General features: G+C 39.9%; 1 protein-coding gene across 1 annotated transcript; it reads left to right on the top strand.

Moving 5' to 3' along the window:
• Window positions 1–15,932: 15,932 nt before the first annotated feature.
• serinc2 (serine incorporator 2) lies at window positions 15,933–23,849 on the top strand. Its single transcript, XM_073463250.1, has 10 exons — window positions 15,933–16,051; window positions 18,829–18,990; window positions 19,338–19,525; window positions 19,689–19,768; window positions 20,466–20,603; window positions 21,152–21,321; window positions 21,593–21,683; window positions 21,872–22,031; window positions 22,744–22,959; window positions 23,064–23,849. The coding sequence occupies exons 1-10, from the start codon at window positions 16,013–16,015 to the stop codon at window positions 23,200–23,202; spliced, it is 1,383 nt and encodes a 460-aa protein (XP_073319351.1). The 5' UTR covers window positions 15,933–16,012; the 3' UTR covers window positions 23,203–23,849.
• Window positions 23,850–24,063: the final 214 nt, after the last annotated feature.

Genomic DNA, 24,063 nt, shown 5'->3' with positions numbered 1-24,063 from the left:
TGTCTGACAAACTTATCGATAACTGCTCACTTTTTAAATCCTTTTCTCTTGTGTTTGAAAATACAAATGCTATGTTTTGCGTAGAGTAATACATTACTTATTACACTACTAGTTAGTTACTTTTTTTAAAAAAGCCAAAATAAACTCATAGAACAATTAAATAGCTGAGATGTTTTTAAATAAAGGAATGTCCTTGGATGAGCAGGCAGACAAAGGATCACAGTCAGATCACAGATATATTGTGAGATAGGAATAAATATTTTTAATGTTAGGCTGTCATATGAAACACAACAGACCTATACCTTCTATAATGTAGCCTATAATGACAAAAATCTCTTCTTCTATGCCTTTTTATTTTAGTCCACAGAACAAGGAACACATGTGATTCAAGAATGTAAATTAAAGTGTACGTACGTGACATAACTGTAGTAATAGATTACTGAAATATCATTAGTAACGCGTTATATTACTCTGTTACTGCTAAAAGTAATATATTACTGTAACGTGTTGCTTTTGTAACGCGTTACCCCCAACACTGCTAATAAATTAATCCTGTTTGAAAACCCCAACAATAAAGCAATGATATATGGTACATTTATATTGAAGAGCTAGCTCTCCAATGTTAGCCAATGCATGTAGCCTCAGTCAGCTAGCTAGCTAAAGCTGCTACACTCTGCCAGCAACACTTGTCATTTCAGTCGACAAAATCAATGGTGCTTTTGTTAACTCCTGCCTCACACTGAAGGCCTAATTATTTTAAAAATGACCACAACTTTAAAGTGGTACATCAGCCACAGCGCACAGTGCTGTGCTAGATTGGAAAGTCTGACACGTGTAGCAGGCTTAGCTAAAGGTCAGCTGTCTTTCATTTTTCATCAGTATCACAATGACCTGCTCTCAATCTGCTCAGTACTGGTATTGTTACAGAACTTCAAAGCCATACTTTCAGAAACTACCCACAACACTAGAGGGAAGTTACCAGAACTCACTGATGTCATTGAGCTTAATAGTTTGCCGGCACACAGGTCCAAAGAGCACCTTTACAGCCATTCAAACAGCACCCACGTAAAAGCAAACCACCCTCTCTGTAATTAACTGTGTTTAATGTGCAATAATAACAACAAGCCATTAAACGAAATGAGGCCAACCAAGTGTCCTCCACATTGTCAAATATGAGACAGACTGAGCCGCTTTTCATCAGGGTCAATCACAACAACAGAGCACCCAGCTATTTACAGCAATTAGCACACTTGACAGAGAGCAGTAAAGAATGGCTGGCAGAAGGCCTCAGGAACGATCTGAAGAACAGAACATGTCGAGCAAGAAGTCTGTTTTGGGGGACGTACGACTTTTACACTCACAATGTTCTGGTTCAACTCTGATTAAACTAATCATACAGGAATCTGCTCCGTGAGAAAGGTCGTATGAGAAACACCACGTTGTCCTAACTATACAGAATGTCCTATTTTTGTACACGTGACACCAGAACTGCCATTGATGTAGCTCTGCTGATTAGACCGAGTGAAAGCGGGAGTAGATCGGCGGCCTCTGACTCCGTCTTTACCTGTTTTGTTCAATCGAGTACTTTACAGGTAATTCTAAGTGCTGTATCGTAGGCAACTGGACTTGTTTCAGTCTCACCTCTCATCCAAGAGGCTTCTTCAGAACTGAAGAACATTTACATATCAAAGTCAGTTGTCACTAGGAGTACCGCTGTGAAACAGCTGTATTATGTCTACTTGAGCTTTGTTAAGGCATCAAAAATCAAAATCATCAGGGTTATTTCACTCTTGCCCCCACAGTTTGGGATTTGAAAAGCATGGCCGTGTACCAGACAGGGAGGGTCTACACTCAGTGAGACTGTTGAGATGCATTATGGGAGGTGTAGGATGTAACTTTATTGGAGCTTGACCCACACCAGGAAATAAAAGTCACCATATCTCTGCCTCTGCTGCCTCGATTTTTGACTGTTCTTTTTTCATCTGCCTCTTGCGAGTTCTCCAAGTGCAACACTCAATCACTGCAGCACTCTTTCATACAAGAGTGATTCAAACTATCAATCATTTAAACTGCAACTTTAATTTTGCAACAGAAGATGAAGTAGTGACGTGAGACACAGCTAGAAAACTCCAACTATGAGTACAAGTATTAGACATATGGGTGTCACAATTCTCCATTTCCTCCATTTGATTTGAATTTTGACTTTAAGCTCAATAACCCATACGACTACAGCACAGCACAGGTTTTATAGGGGTCTTTTACAATAACAGCTTGACTTTATCCTGTCCTGCAGGTTAGGGTTAGACAAGTTCAAAAAATATTCCCCAAAAAATGAAGATTCCAGAGTTCAACAAACAATATCGCCCTTCAGGGATTTAACAATAAATGACAGAAAGTCAGTTTGATACAAAGTTTGGCTTCTCAGATGTGTCCCGAGTGAACCCTCTTCCCAGACAAATCAAAAAAAGGATCTCTGAAGAAAAAAATAAAGCCAACATCTCCGACAACGTCAGAGTTACCCCTGGAACCAGTCAGGTGATTGTCTTCATGGATAAGCATTTGAAAGTGCAGCTGCAGGCTGCTGTTAAGGTAACTGTGTCGTCTCTGAAGTGGATTATTTTTTATGTTTTTTTTCTTTGGATGCACACAAGTAGGCAGGGGTGAGGTGGATCCTGCTTTTGATTTTTGATAATCAAAATTGAAAGCTCATCTTAATTGATTTACACTCCTATTATACAATATGTTACGTATAGACGCACATTATTGTGTCTGACTGCACTCTCACACATGCACAGAAAGCCTGTAATATTAATAGTTATTATTAGTTTTAGAAGTCGTAGCAAGACAAAAATGACTTTACTGGAAAAACGCTCAATACTTGTTTTGATTGTATAATAAAAAAAAATAATGAAAATATTGCAATCTTGAAAATATCAAAGGGCTGCGAGCAAAAGTTTCAATCTAGGGCAGAAAGCGTGGGCGGCTGTTTAAAAGTTTTTGATGATGGTGCCAAGATGATAACTAACTTTACAATACTTAAAAAAATGTTTTTCTACAAAAGCTTCTTTCATTTAAGAAAAGAAGCCAGAGTTCTCAGATGTTGAATGTCAAAACGCCAGCAGCCAAACAAGAACTTTGCCTAAAACATTCTTATTTATTAAATCCAGGAACAATCTGACCAGACATTCCAAGTATTGAGGGTCGATAATGTCCCTCAGATTGGAAATGACAGCTATTCTGTCTGACTATTAATCCCTTCATCAAAAAATTTCAAAAATAGTGAATAATGGCCATCAATATTTCCCAGAGCCCGAGGTGACATCTTTAAAGAGCTAACATTGTCCGACCAACAGTCCAAAACATAAAGATATTGAATTTACCACCGTATAAAACAGAAATATTGACATTAGAGTAGCTGCAAGCAAAAATGTTTGGCCATCTTTTTTATCAGAATGGTGACAAATCATTTCCTGTCTTATTCAGCACGTAGTCCATCTCAGACGAGCAGTATCGTCTTACAGAACCCATAGATCAACCGCACCCTTGTATCAGCGGCAAGGCCAAGAGAATAAATCTACTGTATGTGTCACACATGTCCGATACATGTGTGACACCGGGAGGACAGCGTGGGCTGCCGTCACATCAATATTTCAGCACGAAGCTTGTTGTTTGAAAGAGTGTAACCGAGGCCGTCCTCCACCCGGGGCTCTCTCAGAACCAGACCATCGTGTTAACAGCGATGCCGCCTGGGTGGCTGCGGTTGCACGTGCTGCTCCCGCACGCTGGCTACCACCCATGGGCCTCTGGCACTCTCCGACAACAACCCTGGCAAATGGGGCATCAGTTGAGACACACACACACACACACACACACACACACACACAAATAAAACTGCTATACACACACTGCCACCCTGCATCAGCACAAGTGTCAAGCTGTTGTGTTTGTGTTTGTGATTAAGGCTGCACTCAGCAATGGGGATAAAAGAGGAGCAGCAGCAGAGGAGGATTTCATCTCCACCCGTAGAATTTCCACTCTCGCTCCATCTATTCATCCTGCCATTTTCCCACATCTATACAACATTAACAGAGGACTCACATTCACATACAAAACATTTCCTTCAGCTCCTCCTGGAAAATCTCAAGGTTTTTCCAGACCAGACAGGACGTGCTGTCCTAAATGTCTGTTCTGGGACTGAACTCCACAACATCAGAGCTCCTGCACTCAGATTTGAATCCTACTGCAACTAACAACTACGTTCACTGTAGATTAATCGGTCATTTCTTTTTATTTATCTAAAAGGAATTACGTTTTTGGGTTGAAACATAATAAAAAGATGAAGATGATGAAGATTGCTTGTTGTGTCTGACCAACAGACCTAAGACACAACGATATCAAGTTAATCATCACACAATGATGATGCAGTGTAGGAGATCCTCAAAATTGCTGGGAACCAGAGACTATCTGCCATATTTGTGTAAAAAAATGACCCACAAATTAGTTTTTTTCTATTTTTCTGTCTATCAACTCATCAATTATTATTGTTTGTTTCAGCTGTTAACATGTCACTGTTGTGCAGAGTTGCCTTGTTCTGCACCTTTAGCTGCATTAATTGATTTTGAAGGCAGAAGAACAAACTCAAAAACAAGTTTGCAAAAAGGTTTCTAGTTACACATCTAGCACACATGGAGCACTTGGAGTCCTGTTTCTGTCAACCAGACAAATATCTGCGTCCTTAGCTGCTGAATGCTCCACTATGTTCACCAGCTAGTTGCTAACTGTGTCTGTCATTTGGTGGGCAGGACAATAAGCGTATGCTGGCTTCATCAGAACTTTCTTTGTCTGATTTCAGTGAAGAAAGAAAAGTTCTGTACCAGAAAACCAAAACAAAGAGCTAAACAAGACTGAAAATCTACCTAGAGCAAAGAGAAACTCCAATTGGTTGATAATTCTATGTGGGTTTGTCATCACTAGGCACACCATTAACATTGCACATAGTCATTTGAACCATTGTCGATGATATTTGATGATATATTGTTGAAATATATTGATTAGTGCAGCTTTAATGTCTGCCACAGCATATACTGTAGGTGCCAGTGTTAATAAAACCATCATCCTCTACTCCTTCCAGACTGGACAAGGAATGGGATGTGGAGGATTTTATCATGAACGGCGATTTTAAAAAGTTCATCTTGGTGAATTTCCTTTAACACGATAATTGTGTATCAAGATAATCATGTGCCATGTCGTCATCAGAAAAACAACGAGAGCAGCTTATTACAACCCATATTTACGTTTCGTGTTGATGCCGACTTCTAGTGGCTGTAGTAATTATTACAGCTGCAAAGGAGGAAGTCAGGAGAAGAAGTATAAAGAGTGAAAAGTCCACATAGGGAGGAGATCGATAATGGATGGCCGGGTTAGACAAGCACAGGACTGTCATTCAGAAGACCACTGTCTGTGTCCGGCCTGAAACCAGACCTCAATGATGACTTATTTTAACTTACTAATGGAGTGAAGATACAAAACAAGCCAAGCCACAATGTTTTCCTAAACCTAACCAAGTAGTCTCGTTGCAACGGTCACGTCATTTTGGGAAACGCAGACAATCCACCTATACAGTCGTTTAAGTATAAGGATGTGTTGAACGTACAGTCCTATAATGATTTGCTGATTTATTTTGAAATGCCTTAAGGTGGAGCGGGCCTAGGAAGCCTACACTGAATCTTTCCACGGCAGACATTTTGAACTTGTGAGAGCAGGAAAACTACAGGTGGAATTCACAACATTAATGATGGCTGCATGCCATTTAGGTGAGCCAGTTCCAGGGCTTCCTGCTTTGACAAGTCAAAATGTCTGCTGTGAAAAGTGTCTATAGGATGTGTTTAAATACTATGGAGTCCAAAGTAAAGGACAACAGGGAGATGAGCCACCATTTATTCATCCTCTATTTATGAACCTTATTTAAGATTTTTCACTAAAAAGGATGTATTCCAAAAAAAAGATGTCTTCTATCTGTGATGCAATAAAAAAAAATGGAAATGATACCAGTGTGTTTTAGTTCCACTTTCAGAGTTTGAAGCATATTTTCATGATTACTGGAATAATATCAAGAAGCTCAAATATTTTGTCCAAGATAATCGTGACCTTGTATTCCCATGTCTAGTCTGGATACAACTACAGTAAATCTGACTTGAATGAAGATTATTTTGATTTCTAACTGGTGATACTAAAACATTTTCAAACAATTCCCTCCTGCTGTCACTGAAAGATGCAAATGTGCAAAGCTGCCAGGTGCAGCTAAAGAGAGGCATCCTGAGTGAAAAGCATGTTTGATGTTCGCATTGAAATGCAATTCAAACAGCGATGGCACCTTTCACCCTCTCTCAGCCTCTCCACTTACCAGTCAACAGCGTGAGCTCTTCAGATGGTTGATGTCTGACAGACCGTTCTGAGGTGCCGTGCCTGTTTCTAGGGCAGACGGGATTCCACGCGGTAATTACAGGGGAAAGCAGAGCAGCTGATTCTATTGTGTGGTCTGATACACTGAAAAGGTCACTGATCTGTAGATTGAATGGATGCCTTGCGAATTACAATACACCCTTTGTCTTCACCGAGGAACCAGCCCGTCTCACCTACTGTTCCTTTCCCATCTAATCAGTATGGAGAGGCTGGCAGCAGGAGACATGACATTGACGAACCACAGTCCTTTCCCATAGAGCCGGGCAGAGGCATGCTGGGGGAAGTCTATTGAGTTATGTTGCCAGCCCCCTGCCTCTCGTCAGGCTGCGCTGCTGGGAAATTGGGCACGGAGAGGTTGAGGTCAGAACAGTCTAACACAGCTTCTTAGGAAACAGGTCCCCTCTGTTCCCATTATCATCCTCCGTCCTCTACATCTCTGCAGAACGTGTCTTATGAGTCCTCCAGACTCAGGTGGGGAAAGAACTGAGTGACACGTTTTAATGGCAGAAAGATAAAAGTAGCGGTGGCCAAATGGCAGACAGCCATAGGTCACAGTAAAGGGCAATGGGCTTTATAGACGCACCAGCTCCAACTAAACTCTTATAGGTCACTGGTCAATACAGAGGAATAATGAATGACTAGAATTTATCCCGGGAAATTACAGTTTCCATCTTCAAAGTGGCCAGGCCCGCAATCAATGGGAATTGGATTTGGTGTCGGGTGGTAAAATTGTAAGTGACAGGCGGCACTCTGCTGTCGTTCATCTCGCCGCAAAGAGACAGATTTCACAAGTGAAGAACACTTTTCTCCCCTTCAATAGCATTTTTATGTCGGGCATAAAAAACAGATATAAAAACAGCTAAAACGTTTCCTCGACAAGTCTGTAGCAGGGACGTGTAGGGCTGGGTAGCACCTGAAATGTTTCGGCCCGACGTAACAGATGACTTAGTGGTCTGATATCAAAATGCCGTGATATATTTGTTAATGTTTTTTTTGTTTTTTTAACTGGACAAAAGAAGCCAAACTTTTGTCTGAAGCTGCTGTACAACAGCTTCAATTAAAAAAAATATATATATAAAAGTAGCAAAATTATGGTCTGATAATCCAACTAAATTGTCATTTTTTGTCAGCTGTTTTTTGTTTTGTTGCTGATTGGTTTGCCCTAACCAAATCAGCAGTGATTGGATGAGTATCTCCAATCGCCTACGTCATTTTTTTCACTTGACAGAGAAGGAGCAGCAGCAGTTGCTAAGAGCAGCTGGTGAAACTTTGATGAAGGAATGTGCCTATTTCTGTGAAGTCGACTAATTCATCCAGTCAATTCAACATTCTCATGGCTGTGCAAAGATGACATCATTTATTATTCTTACTTGCATTGTTCTATCTGGGGTGGTTGAAAATTGACAATTATTAATACAGAAATATTTAAGCTATCAATACAGTGTTTTCTTTTTGGCTTTTGATTCAGCACCTGTAAGTGCTTTTGGGATCTGTGCACACTACACAAGACAACTCCAGACCTGTATGAATAGCTGAACGAATCATCATCGAATCATCATAATCAGAAGTCTGGGACCAGGCTAGCAAATTATGACTTAGATCAGGAACCATCGCATTCACTTTAGATACTTGGCACCATGGACACATTTCAGCCAGTACCAAACTACTACTAAAACTAAATAACAAGGTGTAAATGCTTATATTTTATAAATTTCAGTCCATAAAATGTCAGATAAGAGAGGAAAATGCCAATCACAATTATCCAACACTTACGGTGACGTCTCCACATTGCTCATGTGTCTATGAGTGTTAAGCGTGAGCGGTGCAAATGAGGCAAAGATCTGTCTGTTAGAGATGCACCAGTCTTACCTGGCAGTGTCTGACTATCACGTAAACAGCACATGCAAACTCCACACACACACAGTTAGTGTTTACATTGCTAGCAAGCTAAAGCTAGCCTCTGTATAATCCGTAAACTGGCTATTTGTGGTGAATACACATGGATTACACCAACAGTCCTGCAAACAAATTAATGCTAATCATGCAAAGTTTTGTTTGTGCTCAGTGTGAACACACCTGTTCAGTCCAGGAAACTGATATTCAAGTTATAAGTATGAAAAGCAGCATTTCCTCGTATTTGAGAAGCTAGAGCTGTAAATGTTTTTGTTTGATAGATGACTTGCATGATTAATCAGAGATCAGAATTGTTGTTGATTATTTTTCAATGATCAATTAAATGTCACCGCAGTAGTATGTCAGCACCAAAGTTGTCATTTTTGGAGCTTTTTGAAATGCAAATGGATGTTGGATGTTGTCTCTGACCGCTTCAGCCCAAAAACAAATGTATCAAACAAACATAGAAACTGGTTAAACTCTACTTGAATACACAGCTCATGTGTATGTGTTTACATGTTGGCCCTTCAATGAAGGAAAGTGTTCTACAGCAATGAAGATAAGCTGCTCAGCAGCGTTGATGCCTCCGGAGATTAAACAGATTTTTATAGGTAAAGCAGTTACCTGTTTACTGATTACAGTGTTGGCCTTTGTTCTGTATAAAAGATAAGGATAAGGCTGTTCAGGAGGTTACTGATAAAGGATTGAGCAGCCAGTCACGTCTGGCACCTTCGGGACTGCACAATCAGAATAGGTGGGTTGGGGCACGCGGTGTGATGTCATCATCTGTCTTGCAATCATGGCATAACTCGCTGTGACATGAAGCCTGATTTCCAAGAAAGAGCAGGATGCGGAAAGAGAACAGATGATAGGAAGTCAGATGAATCAGCCAGGGGTGACTGAACAGAGCAGGCTGTCTGCGCCGACAGTGTGAGCAAGGAACAAAGTATTAACTAAGGATGTTTAAATATTATTAGAAATGACTGTGTCCCATAACTACAACACTGCTGCTTCCCCCGTACCTTCAAAACAATAACACAGGCACATTTGAGTCTATATGTGTCATTGTTTATCTAAAATTCTTCTAAAATAAACATATATTATAGGTCAACTTAAAGCTGCACCGCTCATTATTTTTTGGTTAATAATGGATCAAGCTGTTATGTGCAAGTTGGAAGGTGATGCTCATAGAGACAAATCAACTAAAAATGATTGCCCAACTCTACAGTTCTCTTCAGCTAGGCTATATGGAGCCTTAAGCCTCTTTTAGCTTTTGTTTTGATTTGCCACAAATGTGCTGTTTTGGTTTAGTCCTGCTGCTCATTAGCCTCATTTCCAGCTGTCCACCCACTGTATACTGTATTTACTAGCACCAAACAGACAACAGAGATAGCATTTAGCTATTATTTAGCATTTTGACTATAAATAGGCATAACTATACACTGTATAGTATGTCAATGTTGTGTTTACAGCTTGTTCTGCTGCCCCCAAGTAACCAAAAAATAACTTCAAACTACTACAAGGAACTTTTAATTGGTTACGAAATAGTCTCGATTTAATACCAATGCTTTTATATGACCTACGTAAGCCGACAATTTTTCTATATGATTACTGTAGTTATTCTTAATGCCAGGTTTGGACAAGTCTTGATATTAAACTACTTTGAATGGTGGAGTGCTGAGGATGAACTGAGGAGTCTCACAGCCTGAAGTAAGAAGCTGCACTGTAGTGGTACGGCACTAACACAAAGTTTACATTGTTTCACCATCATCATATTACAATTATAAGTCTTACATAGCTACAAACAGATACATCAACTCATCACCATGCATCCTGCAAACAGCTGTGTTTAAAAAAGACAAACAGTTTTTAAAATAAGGTGCATCTTCTTATTTTTTTTTCCTCGCTTCCAGAACAAATGCACACAGCAGTAGATCAAGATACCAGAGGAGGAAGTGGTGCTCATACCGTTTCTGTCCACAGGGGCCACCAGAATCAACAAAAATGAAGGTTCCTTGTAGCTGCTTTAATGCAGCTTAAAAGTAATACATGATCCGCTGTTATTACATTAAATGTTTGCACTTGATAACTCTTGGTGTAAAAAACATTGTGATTGAACCTATAGCCCTATACCTTTCTGACAATATTTCTAGGCTGAATTTTAGAGGAAAAAGCGCTGTGTTTTACGATCATGTTTTTGCTGTTTATATGTTTGTTTTCTAAAAGAACTCGGAAGTTAGCATTAGCGTGGAGAGGCGGCATGATAGAAGAGAAGCGCCACCAAACCAAGATACACATTTCAACACAGAAGCACAGAAGAAATCAAAGGCAGGATCAGTCCTAGTATTGGCCACGCTGTTTGATTGACAGGTGATCACTGCATCACACAGCAGCCTGCCACTGAACCAAGACCAAGAAATGAGACTGAAATCCCCAAACTGACCTCCTGGATATGTAATTAACATAGGGTGAAATCACAGAATTAAAGCAAGTGCCTCGGAGCTAAAACGAAAATTAAAAACAGGGAGGAGCTGCTGCTACCCCAGCAGACCCAGGCTTCATTTTCCTTACTCGATATTGTGTATCCACCGAAGAGCACATTCGAGACTTTAAACAACTAACTACACAAAGACAGAAGCCCTAACAGGGGTTTCAATTCTGTTCTTGTTCGGAAAAATTTCCTGCTCCACATTCAGCAAAGCATAAAGACTGAGGCTTGTACAAGGCCTCTGCACACATGTGGAGCTGGCACTCGTCTGAAAGGAGATGGATGCTCTCCGAAGGATAAGGACATGAAGGGCTAAAACACACACACACTGTGTTGGTACACCATATACAGCTTGATATTTTCAAAACGCCTCATAAGCACTTCATAATTGCTAGGACTGGGATACAAAAATCAAATATCATGATATTTTTGACCAAATACCTCAATATCTATATTGTGACAATATTTTAGTGATGAGTATTGGTACTTTGACAAATATTAGTGCAGTGCCTGTTTAAGACATGCTGTTCGGCACAGTTAATCTGGTTACGTGAGAGTTTTATAGGTCCAGTCTTTAACCTCCTGTACTGCTCACAGACAGGGGCGCTATGATAATATCAAAAATATTTGATATTTTTATTTAAAATCTGGATGATTACAACAGTACTATCTCTGTTTATTCAAGATTTATTAATATTAATTATATTAATAATACACCAAATTCAACCCTGCACTTCCTTGAGTCATCAGTAACAAACCTGCCAGGTGTGAAGTAGATCGAATGAACGGTTCTTGAGATATGTGAGTAACATACAGACACATAATTAGATTAAAGTGTCTCTATGTAACAATTTGCAGCAATTCACATGTTTTAATCTCTATTGTTTTGGCCAAATGTGAGTGGATTGTGACGTGCTATGAAAAATGAGACCTTCCCCAGCCTGTGGACGATTTGTTTAAGTTGTTGTGAAGTTTTTTGTGAAGGACTCAGGGTTGGATTTTCCCGGACAGTTCCAAAAGATGTGACGTTGTGCATGTTCTCCAGTGCCTCTCTCTGCGCCGCCAACAGAGAGCAACACTTGCTAACTTTAGTTTAGAAATGGATTCTGATAACATAAAGTAACGACTGGCTTCCAGCACAAGACAGAAGATCCACAGAGCTCCTTTAACACAATGAGATTTTTTATTAATAATCATCTGTATATAATATTATCTATGGATATAATGAAATATAATGTAAAAGCAAGTATTAGAACGGTCTGGTAAGTTCAGAAAATGACATCACTTTACCGTAATGCAACACTTATCATATTATTTCATATCACGGTATAATAATATCCAAAATCTAAGACGATGTATAGTTTCATAACGATAACGATATAATATGGATACATTGCCCAGCCCTAAATTTTAGAAATAATTTATATTTCACATTTAAAACACTGAATACTGGCAGAAAACACCTTCCATAGACTGTTAGATTTGATACTGACTGGACCAGCTAAACCACTTTTTAACTGCAGGCTTATTGTCTATATGTCATATTAATCTGTTGGAGTGAAATAATAACCAAAAATATGCTTTTAACACCTCATCACTGATTTTTCCCTGCACGTTTAACATTTTAACTGTTAAATATGAGCTTCAGACTGAATGAATTGTGAGCATGTTCACCATATCATGCTCTCATCTGAAGGTCACGGTTCACGCACCTTTCAGCAAAGCGGAGCAGATAATCCAGCTGCCATAGAGCTCTCTGTTGGGAGCCGGTGGCATTTTGATTTGAACAGCTGACACACACAATGCTGTGAGTCCACATGGAGGTGACAGGTAGACTGCTGGAGCTGACTGCAGCAGCCTACTGTCGGCCTGGTTCTAACATAACTCTAGGGCAGTGTAGCTGCAGCTGATGCCTGATATAACTGGTGCTGTCAGGTAAGTTGGTCACATGGTGACTTGTTGTTTCAGCTCCTGTTGTTTTTATTTTTCTTTTGTTAAATGCAGATAATGGCTCCAGCACGCCTCATTGATTCCTCCCTGTCTATATCTACTGCTTCTTCTCCAGCAGTCTTTCCTCTGGCTGTTTGAGTCTACGTGCAGTGCAGCAGCCAGCCTGGTGTCCTACCTGTGGAGCAGAACAGGTGACAGTGGATGTGCGCAACGACGGACACTCACCAACTGATTTCAGTGCGCTTCGCCGAGGAATTAAAACAAAAAACAATGAGTCCGAAGTTGGAACTAGCCGCCAGCCACCATCTTCTGCAGGGACGAAGAGGAGAAAGTGCGAGGTGTCAGGGGGTCCGTCCGGTGCGACACGTTACACTGCTTCATTACAGCTGACACCGCCGGACCCGAGGCATACTGGACCACTCAGCGCCGATAGCACACGGACAGCCGAGCGCTTCACTGTGCGCTCATACCCAGCAGCAACAGGGAGGAGCGTCAGGCGGCACGCACGCAGCCCGGAGCACACAGGAAACGACGGGATTTGGCCTTCAAAGTAAAAGCAGAATGGGTGTCGAGGAAAAAAAGCCCATGAGGAAAAGTGGAACATCAGAAAAATGCTATCAAGATATGCACAGAATGCAACATGAGCAACAGATAAATGATATCACAAACAAATAATCAGCTGTTGATAATGATGAAATGATACTTTCCCCAGACCTACAGACACAGAGCATACTGATCTCAAAATACATTTTGCTGGCTAACATTATTGTAGGCTTCATCCTGTAGGCCGAAGGGCTGGATAATTTCATTATGGCTTCTCTTTCTGACCTGAGGCTCTTATTGTGTTGTCTTAAAACAATACTATCACAGCTAAACAGCTAAAAATGAATAAATAAATAAATAAAATACAATAAAAATACCACCATAATATGATGTAATGCTTCAAGAATACCATTGTGCCTGTGTTTCAGTTTCATTAATTCAGAAACCTAAAAGATGATATTGCATGGTACAGTTATTATTAGTACATCATTATTATTATTGTTACTATTATTATTATAATTGAAATGATTTGCTTTGTCTTATTGTGAAGTCACAGTGCTACAGCTTCCTATGTAATTCTTGCGAACTCTCGCTGTTTGGTCTCGCCGAGGCTGCTGAGAGGTTTGTACCAATGTCTCTTTAGTACGGGGTGCACTGTTTCTACACATTCACATATGTAAATGGTATCGCCCATCTCACCTGTCATTTGATAGAATCCCATCCCTCAGTCATTTCTTCTCGATTTTAAAATATAAGGATTTATTTTATCTCCGTATGTAATTCTTATTACAAGGATAGTATAACGAAGGCACGTGTAGGCCTATTGTAGACACAACCACCTTAAAATAGACAAAGAAATACAGTGATCCACTAATAACAAAGTCAAAACTGGTTTTCATTCTCAACATTTAGTTTTGTGTGTATCATTTAGTGTTACAAAATCATGAAAACTACTACAGTGTGCCATTCACCCACTGATGAACCTGTCAATGCATCACAGTGAACTCACTGCCACCAGCAGGCTTCAGAGCCACAGAGAACATGTTGCACTGGGAATGCTATTAATTATTAGCCTCTTAAGCAGACACATAAAGTCCTGGGATTATTATGAATCTATCACTTTTACCAGTCCCTCAGTGCAGTGAAGCTGTTACCTGATTAACATCAAATTCATTCCTCTTCTCAAGTGAACCATTCTGCTTGGAGGATGCTATGAGCCTGCTGTTGTTTGGACTGGTGGAAACTGAAGGTGTGGGGAAGTAGCAGTTTTATCTTTGCACAGATGATTCACGGGTGAACACCTTCACTGTATTTGTGAAGGTCAGACACAAACAGATGGTGGTTCTCCCCCCCGTTGCTTTAAACTCAGTGTCTGACCTTCCTTGTCACACCTGTTTACTCACTCTGCTACCTCTGGTGAAACTAAATCATTATTATTCCCGTTTGCTCCTGTATGGACATATAATTACACTTAACAGTGAATTTGCAATGACCTCATTGTGCATGTGAGCTATGAGTGCTTTATTTAGCTTAAATAGAAAATGATTAATATGTTCTACTGCTTCATACATATTACTTAAGGGTCTGCACACTGTTCCTCTAGATGTAGAGGGCTTAAAGGATCATTTCACAGAAAAAAGCAAAAAAAAAGCAAAAGCATTTTTGTGATTATTGAAATTTGTGCTTTTTAAAAATCCAATTGCCAATAAAATGTATTAATTTAAAAATGCACTACTTTGGCTCTGATGCCAATGTAAAGTAATTAAAAATGGAGTGAAGTTAAAAGTACAATAATTGCCTCTAAAATGTAGTGGGGTGGAAGTATATAAGGAGATGTAAATATTCAGAAGAGCAACATAGTTACATTTCATCACTGCTCAGTAGTTATTGGAGATATAATAACAAAACTGAGTTGTTTTTTGTAAACCATAATTTAAAATAAACCCTTTTGATGAGAAAAAAACAAAACCTTCTCCCCTGGAACAGTGAGGCTGTCAATGTAATGGCTTGCTTCCATCAGTAAGTGACATAGACACAGCGAGTTCCGTAATGATGTCGTTTTAAAATTAAATATAACAAAGAAACGTATGTTCTGAATCTACCTGAGTAACATAAAACGCATTTGACGTTGAAGTATAGAGTATTTTCGTGGTAAATGACGGGACTGTAAGAAGGGGAGGGTTTCTTTTTATTCGCATTAACATACAAGTGATCAAACTTTTGGACTGACGACTCACTGAGCCAATCACAGTTCAGGTGTCAGGTGACAACAGAAACTACCTCGCCCTGTGTAGAGTAAACAGACGGACGTGTTTTACACAATTTACCTAAACAATGTCGGAAGTGGGGTGAAGTTGCCATTAAAATAAAACCAATAACGTCAACGTGAACAGTGTGTACAGCAGCAGCACCTCACATTAGAACATAATAACATCGTTGTACTCCATATGGATATTTGTTAAAATGAATACATTTAAACAATCTTATAATAACCCTTTATTGTGCATGCTTTATAATTATGTACGTGTATGCATGACACGAGGCTTTTATTTTGGAGGATCTAGACGGATTGCCGTCAGTTACTTGCAGTGATCTTGACGTCGCCATTTTGACTCAGTTTCTTCCTCAACTTTTTCAGTTTTAACGACTTTCATCGGAATACTGAATTAAACCAACATGGGGGCTTGTTTAGCACTGGGTTCCCTTGCCAGCTGTGTAAGTAAACATTCACCGGTTTTAATGTTGCTACATGATATGTTAAATGAGTATTTCTTGACTCATTTAGCTAGCGTTAGGTTCAACTTAAGTTTCGTTGTTTAGCTAGTCGAGACAGCCTTAAGATGTCGTCACGTGAAACTAACGCTAAAACAATATGACACTTCTTCCCATATTACATTACGTTTCATATTTATTTTGAATAGCTGAAGTCTATTTAGTGAGATTAGGTCCTGTAAAACAGGTTTAGTTAAACTACGACATTAATGTTAGCAACATTCATTTGGTCTGACGTTTCTCATTATTATCCGTCCTTCCTTGGTGGAAAGATGTGACAATAAGCGACCAAAACATTTAACTAAAGTTCATAAACTTCTACTACGTTGTTTGGTTTAACGTTATACTCAAGTTAACCAAACTATTAGACCTGACTTGTAAATGTTTTAGCATAGAGACGAATTATGAGGCGATAAAATGTACCCACTCATAAGTGAGGTGGAACTGAATTGCCAGATTTCTGAATAGTTTGGTCTGAGAGCAGGCCTTTATGCTGTCCTTTAAGTTATTTACAGTTCTGATAGGTTAATTTATCTGTTAATGTTTGGAATTACTGTAGCCAACGAGGAATGTGAACAAAATGCAGCGCTTCGTCTGTTATATCTGTAAGGTGTTTTCTAAAAAGGCGCAGTTTCCGGGTTGTACTCTGTACTTGTGCTGTTCTGCCAACCCCCGTGACGCTGTTTGTTGTTGTTGTTGTTGTTGTTGTTGTTGTGTTGTACTTGATGTGTCCATCATAATCATCCTTGCCCTGATTTATGTTCGATCCTATTTTCGTGTATTTCCCCCCACTGTATTTTCATGAAGCTTTTGACGTTTTATTTATTTAATTTTTTACATCACAGAATCCCAATAAATATACTTGAGATAACACTGATGAAAGACTGAAAACGGACTGATTTAAAAGGTAGATGTGAATTAATTAAATTCTAGATTCAGTAGAGTAAAACACCAAAAGAAAGAAAGAAAGAAATATGACTCACCTAAAGCATGAACTTATTCAAAGTTAGGTAATAATTTGAATGGAGATGATCTGTGACAAATGTTTTCAGGTCACATACACCTATATCTGTAGGATCCGACTTTCAGTCAAAAACGTCATTATGAAGATAAAGAAACAATTCAAACAAACAATAAAACACTGAATACTCTTCAATACAGAAAGTTAACTAATAAAAGAAAGTGCTGCATAGCTGCTAATCTGTCTCAACCAGGCAGATCTACTTTAGATTGATTTGACATTTTCTGTTTATATAAATCCGCTCCAAGTGTTGATACAATAGCTTAGTTTAAGCGCTAAATCCAAGGCAATGTAGTTTTTGTTTTTTTCCAAATTATTTTTTATTGAGTTTTCAAAAGTGTGAGAAAACAAAACAAAACAGTTTAAACTGACAGAGTGCTATTAGACACAATTGCATGAATACCATACATGGATCCCATCTCCAGTGTGCGTCATTATTAATATACATACATACGTACTACATAGACAGTTTTCCTTTTGCTTCAATTTGTTACATTTTCAATAGTCAACCCATGTACAGATACATGCCGAAAAAAAAAAAGAAAAAAGAAAATCAACAAGAGAAAAGACAGGAAGAGAAGAGAAAGGGGGGGGGGGGATAGAGAGCTACTGATCTAAGGTGGTTGCATCAAATTCACTTGTAAAGTATTCTAAAAAATCGCACCAAGTTTTTTTGAACCTTTTTACAGAGCCCTGAATTGTGCATCTGATTTTTTCTAGCTTAAGAAACGCCATCACCTCACGGACCCAACGTGAATGGGATGGAGGTGTGGTTGACTTCCAATGCAATGTAGTTTTTGATGCTTTACTTTGAGGTCTATAACCATTTTTCCCAAGAAACACAGTTTTTTCATTGAACAAAAGAAGCTAAGCCTCTCAAATGTGAAATGGTGTCTAAACACACAGGTTCAAAGGTTCATTTAATAGTCACTTTACAACACCACAATTGTAGAATGAAATGTAAGGTGTAGTCCGTTTATGCTGCATAAGTAAAATAACTGTTTTTATGGTGGAGTAGTGAGGGTGAGTTCAGGAGTTAGGAGTTGGACAAAAGCTCATTAAAACCAAACAGAACACAAGCTGTAGAATCTTTGTGCAAACCATTTTTCATGGTGGAGTGTTGAAGATGCATTCAGGAGTCACAAGATGATTTGAGTTATTTGTAGTAGTTATTTGTTGCTAAGGCAGTATGGCATAGACCAGTGGGAACCGTGGAAACTGGATTCTTCTCGTCACAGCAGCAGTGTTTACACCCAAGGCTTGTGTACTCTGGTGCATCCTCATATTTAGTGAAGGATGGCTGATCTCAGCTACAGTCTCCGCCTCAGTGCTCCACACACCTCTCAGCAGTCTGCATCTGAATCATGCAGGAATCCTCTGTGATCCCGTTCACAGCGCTGGATAACAAACAGTGAGAGAGGGAGATTTGTTTTGATGGCAGCTCTAATCACAGGCCTGATTACTGCCACTGTAAATCATTTGTCACTGCTTCTCTGGAAGCGTTTAGAAGAAGGGGAAAGATGGTTGCCCTGACAGCAGACACAGTGCTATTTGTTATGTTTTTTCTGCCAACCACAGTGGTTGTGAGCGTGCATGCATTACCCTGATTATCCAGCACCCCAGAGCCCTGTTCCTGAGGTTTATAATATATGAATGTGTATGAAGGCCTTGCTAATTCTCTGCCTCGTCTCTACTCCAGGCGTCCTGTTTGTGCGGCTCGGCCTCCTGCCTCCTGTCATCATGCTGCCCGTCAACGTACAACTCCACCGTGAGCCGGCTGGCCTTCTCCTTCCTGCTGCTGCTCGGGACTCTGGTGTCTGTCATTATGATCCTCCCAGGCATGGAGGAACATCTTAAAAAGGTACATTAGATGAGACTAGATTAGATCAAATGTAATGGTCCACACAGGAGTGTTGCATCAGGCTCTTCTAATCGTTTCGTAAGCCAAAGTATCATTACATTTTCTGGACCCACATGTCATTTCAGATTCAAGAAAAAAAATAGGAAAATAACTCAAATTGGTTTCATAAGGCTGTAACCCAGCAACAGAAAGTGGCTGGACAGTATGCTTGGATTATGAGTTTGTTATTTTTCAACCAGTAATCTCAGAAAAACTGATCTTTTTTTTAAAGATATTTCAGCATCAAAAAGCGTTTTGGCTGACCCTCCTTAACCCATTACTTCCTTTATGTGCTCTCTCACTGTCAGATTCCAGGCTTCTGTGTTGATGGTGCACATATACCTGGCATAGAGGGCAAGGTCAACTGTGATGTCATTGTGGGCTACAAGTCGGTGTACCGCATGTGCTTCGCCATGGCCTGCTTCTTCTTCCTCTTCTCCATCATCATGATCCGCGTGCGCAGCAGCAAGGACCCCCGAGCCGCCATCCAAAATGGGTTCGTACTGTGAACAGCAGCTTCAGTAGCACGGTCCTGTGTGATGACATTATGCTGCACTCTGGTGGCCAAACATGTGGACTGCACCTTCAGGATTGTACTTGTATGGCGACAAAAACATACTTGTTCTGTACATAATTAACTTTCTTTCTGTTCCTCTCAGTTTCTGGTTCTTCAAGTTCCTGGTGCTGGTTGGCATTACTGTGGGAGCTTTCTTCATTCCAGATGGCACCTTTACCACAGGTATTCAGCAAATGAAATCTAACTAAGAAAGCTTGTCAGAAAGCTTTCTTTTTTTCCCTTTTTTTAAAAAGCGTATTCTTTGATCAGAGGGTCTGTGTTTTAAATAGTAACTTTCAAATTTAGATTACTTTATTCAGGCAGATTTTTTTTATACAACTGCTTACGTTTAGATAGTGAAGACTTACATTTTGAGAACTGGCCTTATCTTTTTTTAAGAAAAAGGGGGGGTTGTAGAGAGAAAAAATGCTAGTATACCTCAATGTGCTGGACTACTAGTATCTAAAAATGTCATATGATCCCAAGGCTTAGTCACAATAGGAGTTCAAGCTGTTTTTGAGGGTCAGTGCTCATTCTAGAACTTGCCAGGGCAATTGGAGGAGGTGATGAACGTGTAGAAAAGCCTTATTGTCAGTTTGTTTTTTCAGTTCATAATAAATTAACCACTTGAAACCACCAGTTTTCACTCCATGTGATTAATAGAAATGTTGAAAAACGTTCAGTTGTTAATTCTGATGTGTTCATAAATAAACTGAACAGTATATATTAACAGCCACAACTGATCATTGTTGACCTACAATAGCACACACCGCACTGTCTCCTGCTTTACATTTGAGTATTGTAAACGAATGCCTCTGTCATTGCACAGCCTGGTAACCCTCTAAACAAATGTCCTGAATCCTTTTCTGTCTGCTCTCAGTGTGGTATTACTTCGGCGTCGTGGGCTCTTTCATCTTCATCATCATCCAGCTCATCCTGCTGGTGGACTTCGCCCATTCCTGGAACCAGTCCTGGCTGGAGAGGGCAGAGGAAGGAAATCGAAAGTGCTGGTTTGCAGGTAAAGGAACATTTTTTTTTAATTTTTTTTTTGAGTATTTAGGCTGCCAGTACCTTTCTTTCTGCCATTTTTTATTTCCAAAAATAACATTTCCACAAAATGTCACACTGCAGTTTAAAAAAGTAATTGGACAGTAGATCACTCAAAATGCAAGCTGTAGACTCCTTATGTTACACTCAAACAAAAAAAATATTATTAATGGTGAAGTGTGGAGGATGAGTTTATGTTTAGTTTAGTCTGGTGGTACAGCAATGATACTTCTGTATTTTTGCCAGGTGGCAGCAGGGTGAACAGACTGTGGCTGGGGTGGGTGTTGTCTTTTAGTATCCTTTGGGCTCTGTGCAGACATCTCACTGACTCTCTGTAGATGGGTACCAATGCTGTTGTGGGTGATTTTTAATCACCTGCTGTAGAGCCTTCCTGTCCTGGGTTGTGCACAAACCTTGCCAGTCTATAATATTTCCAGTCAGGATGCTAAAATCTTCATTTGAATCAGGTATCATGTGATTGTGCAATGACTTTATTCTTTGCTCATGTTTTCCTCACAGCTCTGCTGTCTGTCACCATCATAAACTTTGCCTTGGCTTTCACTGCTATTGTACTCTTCTACGTGTTTTACACCCGACCTGACGACTGCACAGCGCACAAGGTCTTCATCAGCCTCAACTTCCTGTTCTGCATCTTTGTGTCCATCGTGTCCATCGTGCCCAAAGTTCAGGTAATGTAGAGATTGTAGAAGCTATGTGGTATATAAATGTTGGTATTTTGTGCCCTCATCCATCATGTTTAATAAACATAATACAAAATACGTGTGTATATTGGCAAGAAATTGGCAAGATACCGGCCATTTGAAGCTCATTGTAAAAGACATCTGTCCTAGCTGTGATCTTTTGTTATTTCTATGAGTACAAAATTACATGAGCAATTCAAGAGAGTTTTACTAGCACAATGATTTATTTTCTGACTAATCCCATGTTATGTCTCCACAGGAGGCTCAGCCCAGCTCAGGCCTGCTCCAGGCCTCCCTCATCTCCCTCTACACCATGTATGTCACCTGGTCAGCCATGTCTAACAACCCCAGTAAGTCCAAAGAGTCAGAACACAACTGCATTTTTTTCAGACTTTGAACCAGGATAACTGACTGCGAGAAGAAGTGGAAATGCAGGTCACCGTAACCCACCACCCAACCCCCAGCCCCTGTAGCTTTAATATTAACTAGTTGCCACATTGTCAGCAGTTTACAATGTTTTCTGTGTTTCTGATCTCAGACCGGCAGTGTAACCCAAGCCTGTTGAGTCTGGTCCAGCCTGCTGGCACTACTCCAGCACCAGGATTTGCTCCCACCCCACCCCCAGCAAACGTCCAGTGGTGGGACGCACAGGGCATCGTGGGATTGCTCATTTTCTTGTTCTGTACCCTTTACGCCAGGTATTTCATGGTTTATCTTTACAAGATGATTGCCAACATTTTTAGAAATAATTTTAGTAACAGTTTAAATTTGATGAAACCCAAATTTCATAACTTGTTAGTGATAATATTGTTTAAGCAGGTGGGATACAACAACAACCAATTTAGTTACATCTAAGAGAAGAACCACAATGAGCCAAGGATCAACCAATATGTTTTTTTTTTAGGTCAATGCTGGAAGTTTTATTCTTTAATGTACAGAACATCCGACAGCAGCCAAACTGCCTCCAGGACCACTGAAATCACTGACTCAAAGAACAGCAATCACTGCCTAGAGTTAAAGGCAGATGCTTGGTTTCACATTATGCTCATATTGTCGGACCATGATTCATGTCATAACTGGCTAAAATGTATATCAGTTTTTGTTTTGTTTTTTATCTAGGATTCATTTGTATCTGTAGATAAGGTTGTTGTTGATAGCATAAGAATACAAGTTTACATATAAACGCACAAAAAGATACATTCAGTCTCCAGTCAACCAACCCTCAATTAGTTGACATAAAAAGGCAGTAAATCTTGTCTTTCTTACTCTGCATGCTGATTTCATTTCTTCTCAATAATTTACTGTCATCCAAATGTCTGACAGATATTTCCGATGTTGTCACTTCCCGTCATTTGTTACTGTGCGTGAAGATGACTTCCTTTGTTCTTGTATCCGTTCTTGTATTCACAGTATCCGCTCCTCCAACAACGCCCAGGTGAACAGGCTGATGCGGACAGAGGAGGGCCAGGGTCTGACCATCGCTGCCGAGGAAGCGACAGGAGAGGACGGAGTGAGACGGGCCGTGGACAACGAGGAGGAGGCTGTCACCTACAGCTACTCCTTCTTCCACTTCAGCCTCTTTCTGGCCTCCCTCTACATCATGATGACCCTCACCAACTGGTACAAGTAAGTATCTGTTATCTCTTCTCATCTTTCATGGCTGACTCCTTCATACAGGCAGACTTTGTTGCAACACTGACTTCTCTCTGACTTTGTTCTTGGCTCATCAGGCCCAACTCCGACTACGAGTCCATGCAGACCTCCATGCCGGCCGTGTGGGTGAAGATCTGCTCCAGCTGGCTCGGCTTGGCCATCTATCTCTGGACCCTGGTGGCCCCACTAGTGCTCCCGGACAGAGACTTCAGCTAAAAAGGGTCTGTCACATGTGGCCTCTTGCTCTTTATATGGAAAAGAGATATAGCTTTAGCTTACAACTGATCTGCTTGTTTTTGCTATCAACTCCACATTTTAAACGGGAGAATGAAAGGTAATCTGCTTTGTTTTCAATCTGGAGCCACGTGTTACCTAAATGTAAACCATACAGTTGTATGCGTTGAGCTTTAATCACATGCTCACTTTTTCCACCTCAGGTTATTTGTCTATTTTTTCCTCCACTGTTAAAGATTGTAACTGAGAGCACTACTTACCTTTTTATAGGATAAGACCAAATGAAACCTAGATGATCGTTGGTGGGAATGAGTATTTAGTTTCACCACATTTATGTTAAATGTTTGTACTTTTTATCATTCCCTGTCTTATTTGATCCATTGGAAAGGTGTTGTCCACATTTCTGAGATCTGCTTTTCTTGTTTTGCATTTTATTGCACAGCTTTGTTCTTGTGACCAGTTTTATAACAAAAGTGCCTTCTTATATTTTGCACACAAGTTATTCAGAGGGACCATTTTTTATACCTTTCAAAGTTTTTATGCTATTCAGATTTCTGTAAAGTTGCTTTCTGAAAGTGCTGTATGTTCACTTTTCATTAAAATCAATAAAAACATTCTGTAATCTTTAATCAGCGTGTCGATGATATTTCTGTCCTGTAGGTGGGGCTGTTGCCCAAAGAATTAGAATAGAATTATTGTTTGTAGGAGATGCACTAAATTTAATTATGCATTATGGATTTGATGATATGCAGTGTAAGATTTCCTGTATTAGCCGTTCTTTTTATACTCACTACTTTGGGAATTGGCCGCTGTTTTCTTCAGAAACAGCAAACACAATGTCAT

Source organism: Pagrus major, chromosome 3 (genome assembly GCF_040436345.1).
Source record: "Pagrus major chromosome 3, Pma_NU_1.0".
In the NCBI taxonomy this organism is placed as follows: domain Eukaryota; kingdom Metazoa; phylum Chordata; class Actinopteri; order Spariformes; family Sparidae; genus Pagrus; species Pagrus major.
The sequence above is the reverse complement of the archived record's forward strand: the minus strand, read 5'-3'. Positions and strand labels throughout refer to the sequence as shown.

Coding starts and splice junctions, on each gene's coding strand:
- serinc2 (XM_073463250.1), top strand. CDS start 16,013: ATGGGGGCTTGTTTAGCACTGGGTTCCCTTGCCAGCTGT. Junction 16,052..18,828: donor TGGGTTCCCTTGCCAGCTGT/GTAAGTAAACAT, acceptor TCTCTACTCCAG/GCGTCCTGTTTGTGCGGCTC. Junction 18,991..19,337: donor TGGAGGAACATCTTAAAAAG/GTACATTAGATG, acceptor TCTCACTGTCAG/ATTCCAGGCTTCTGTGTTGA.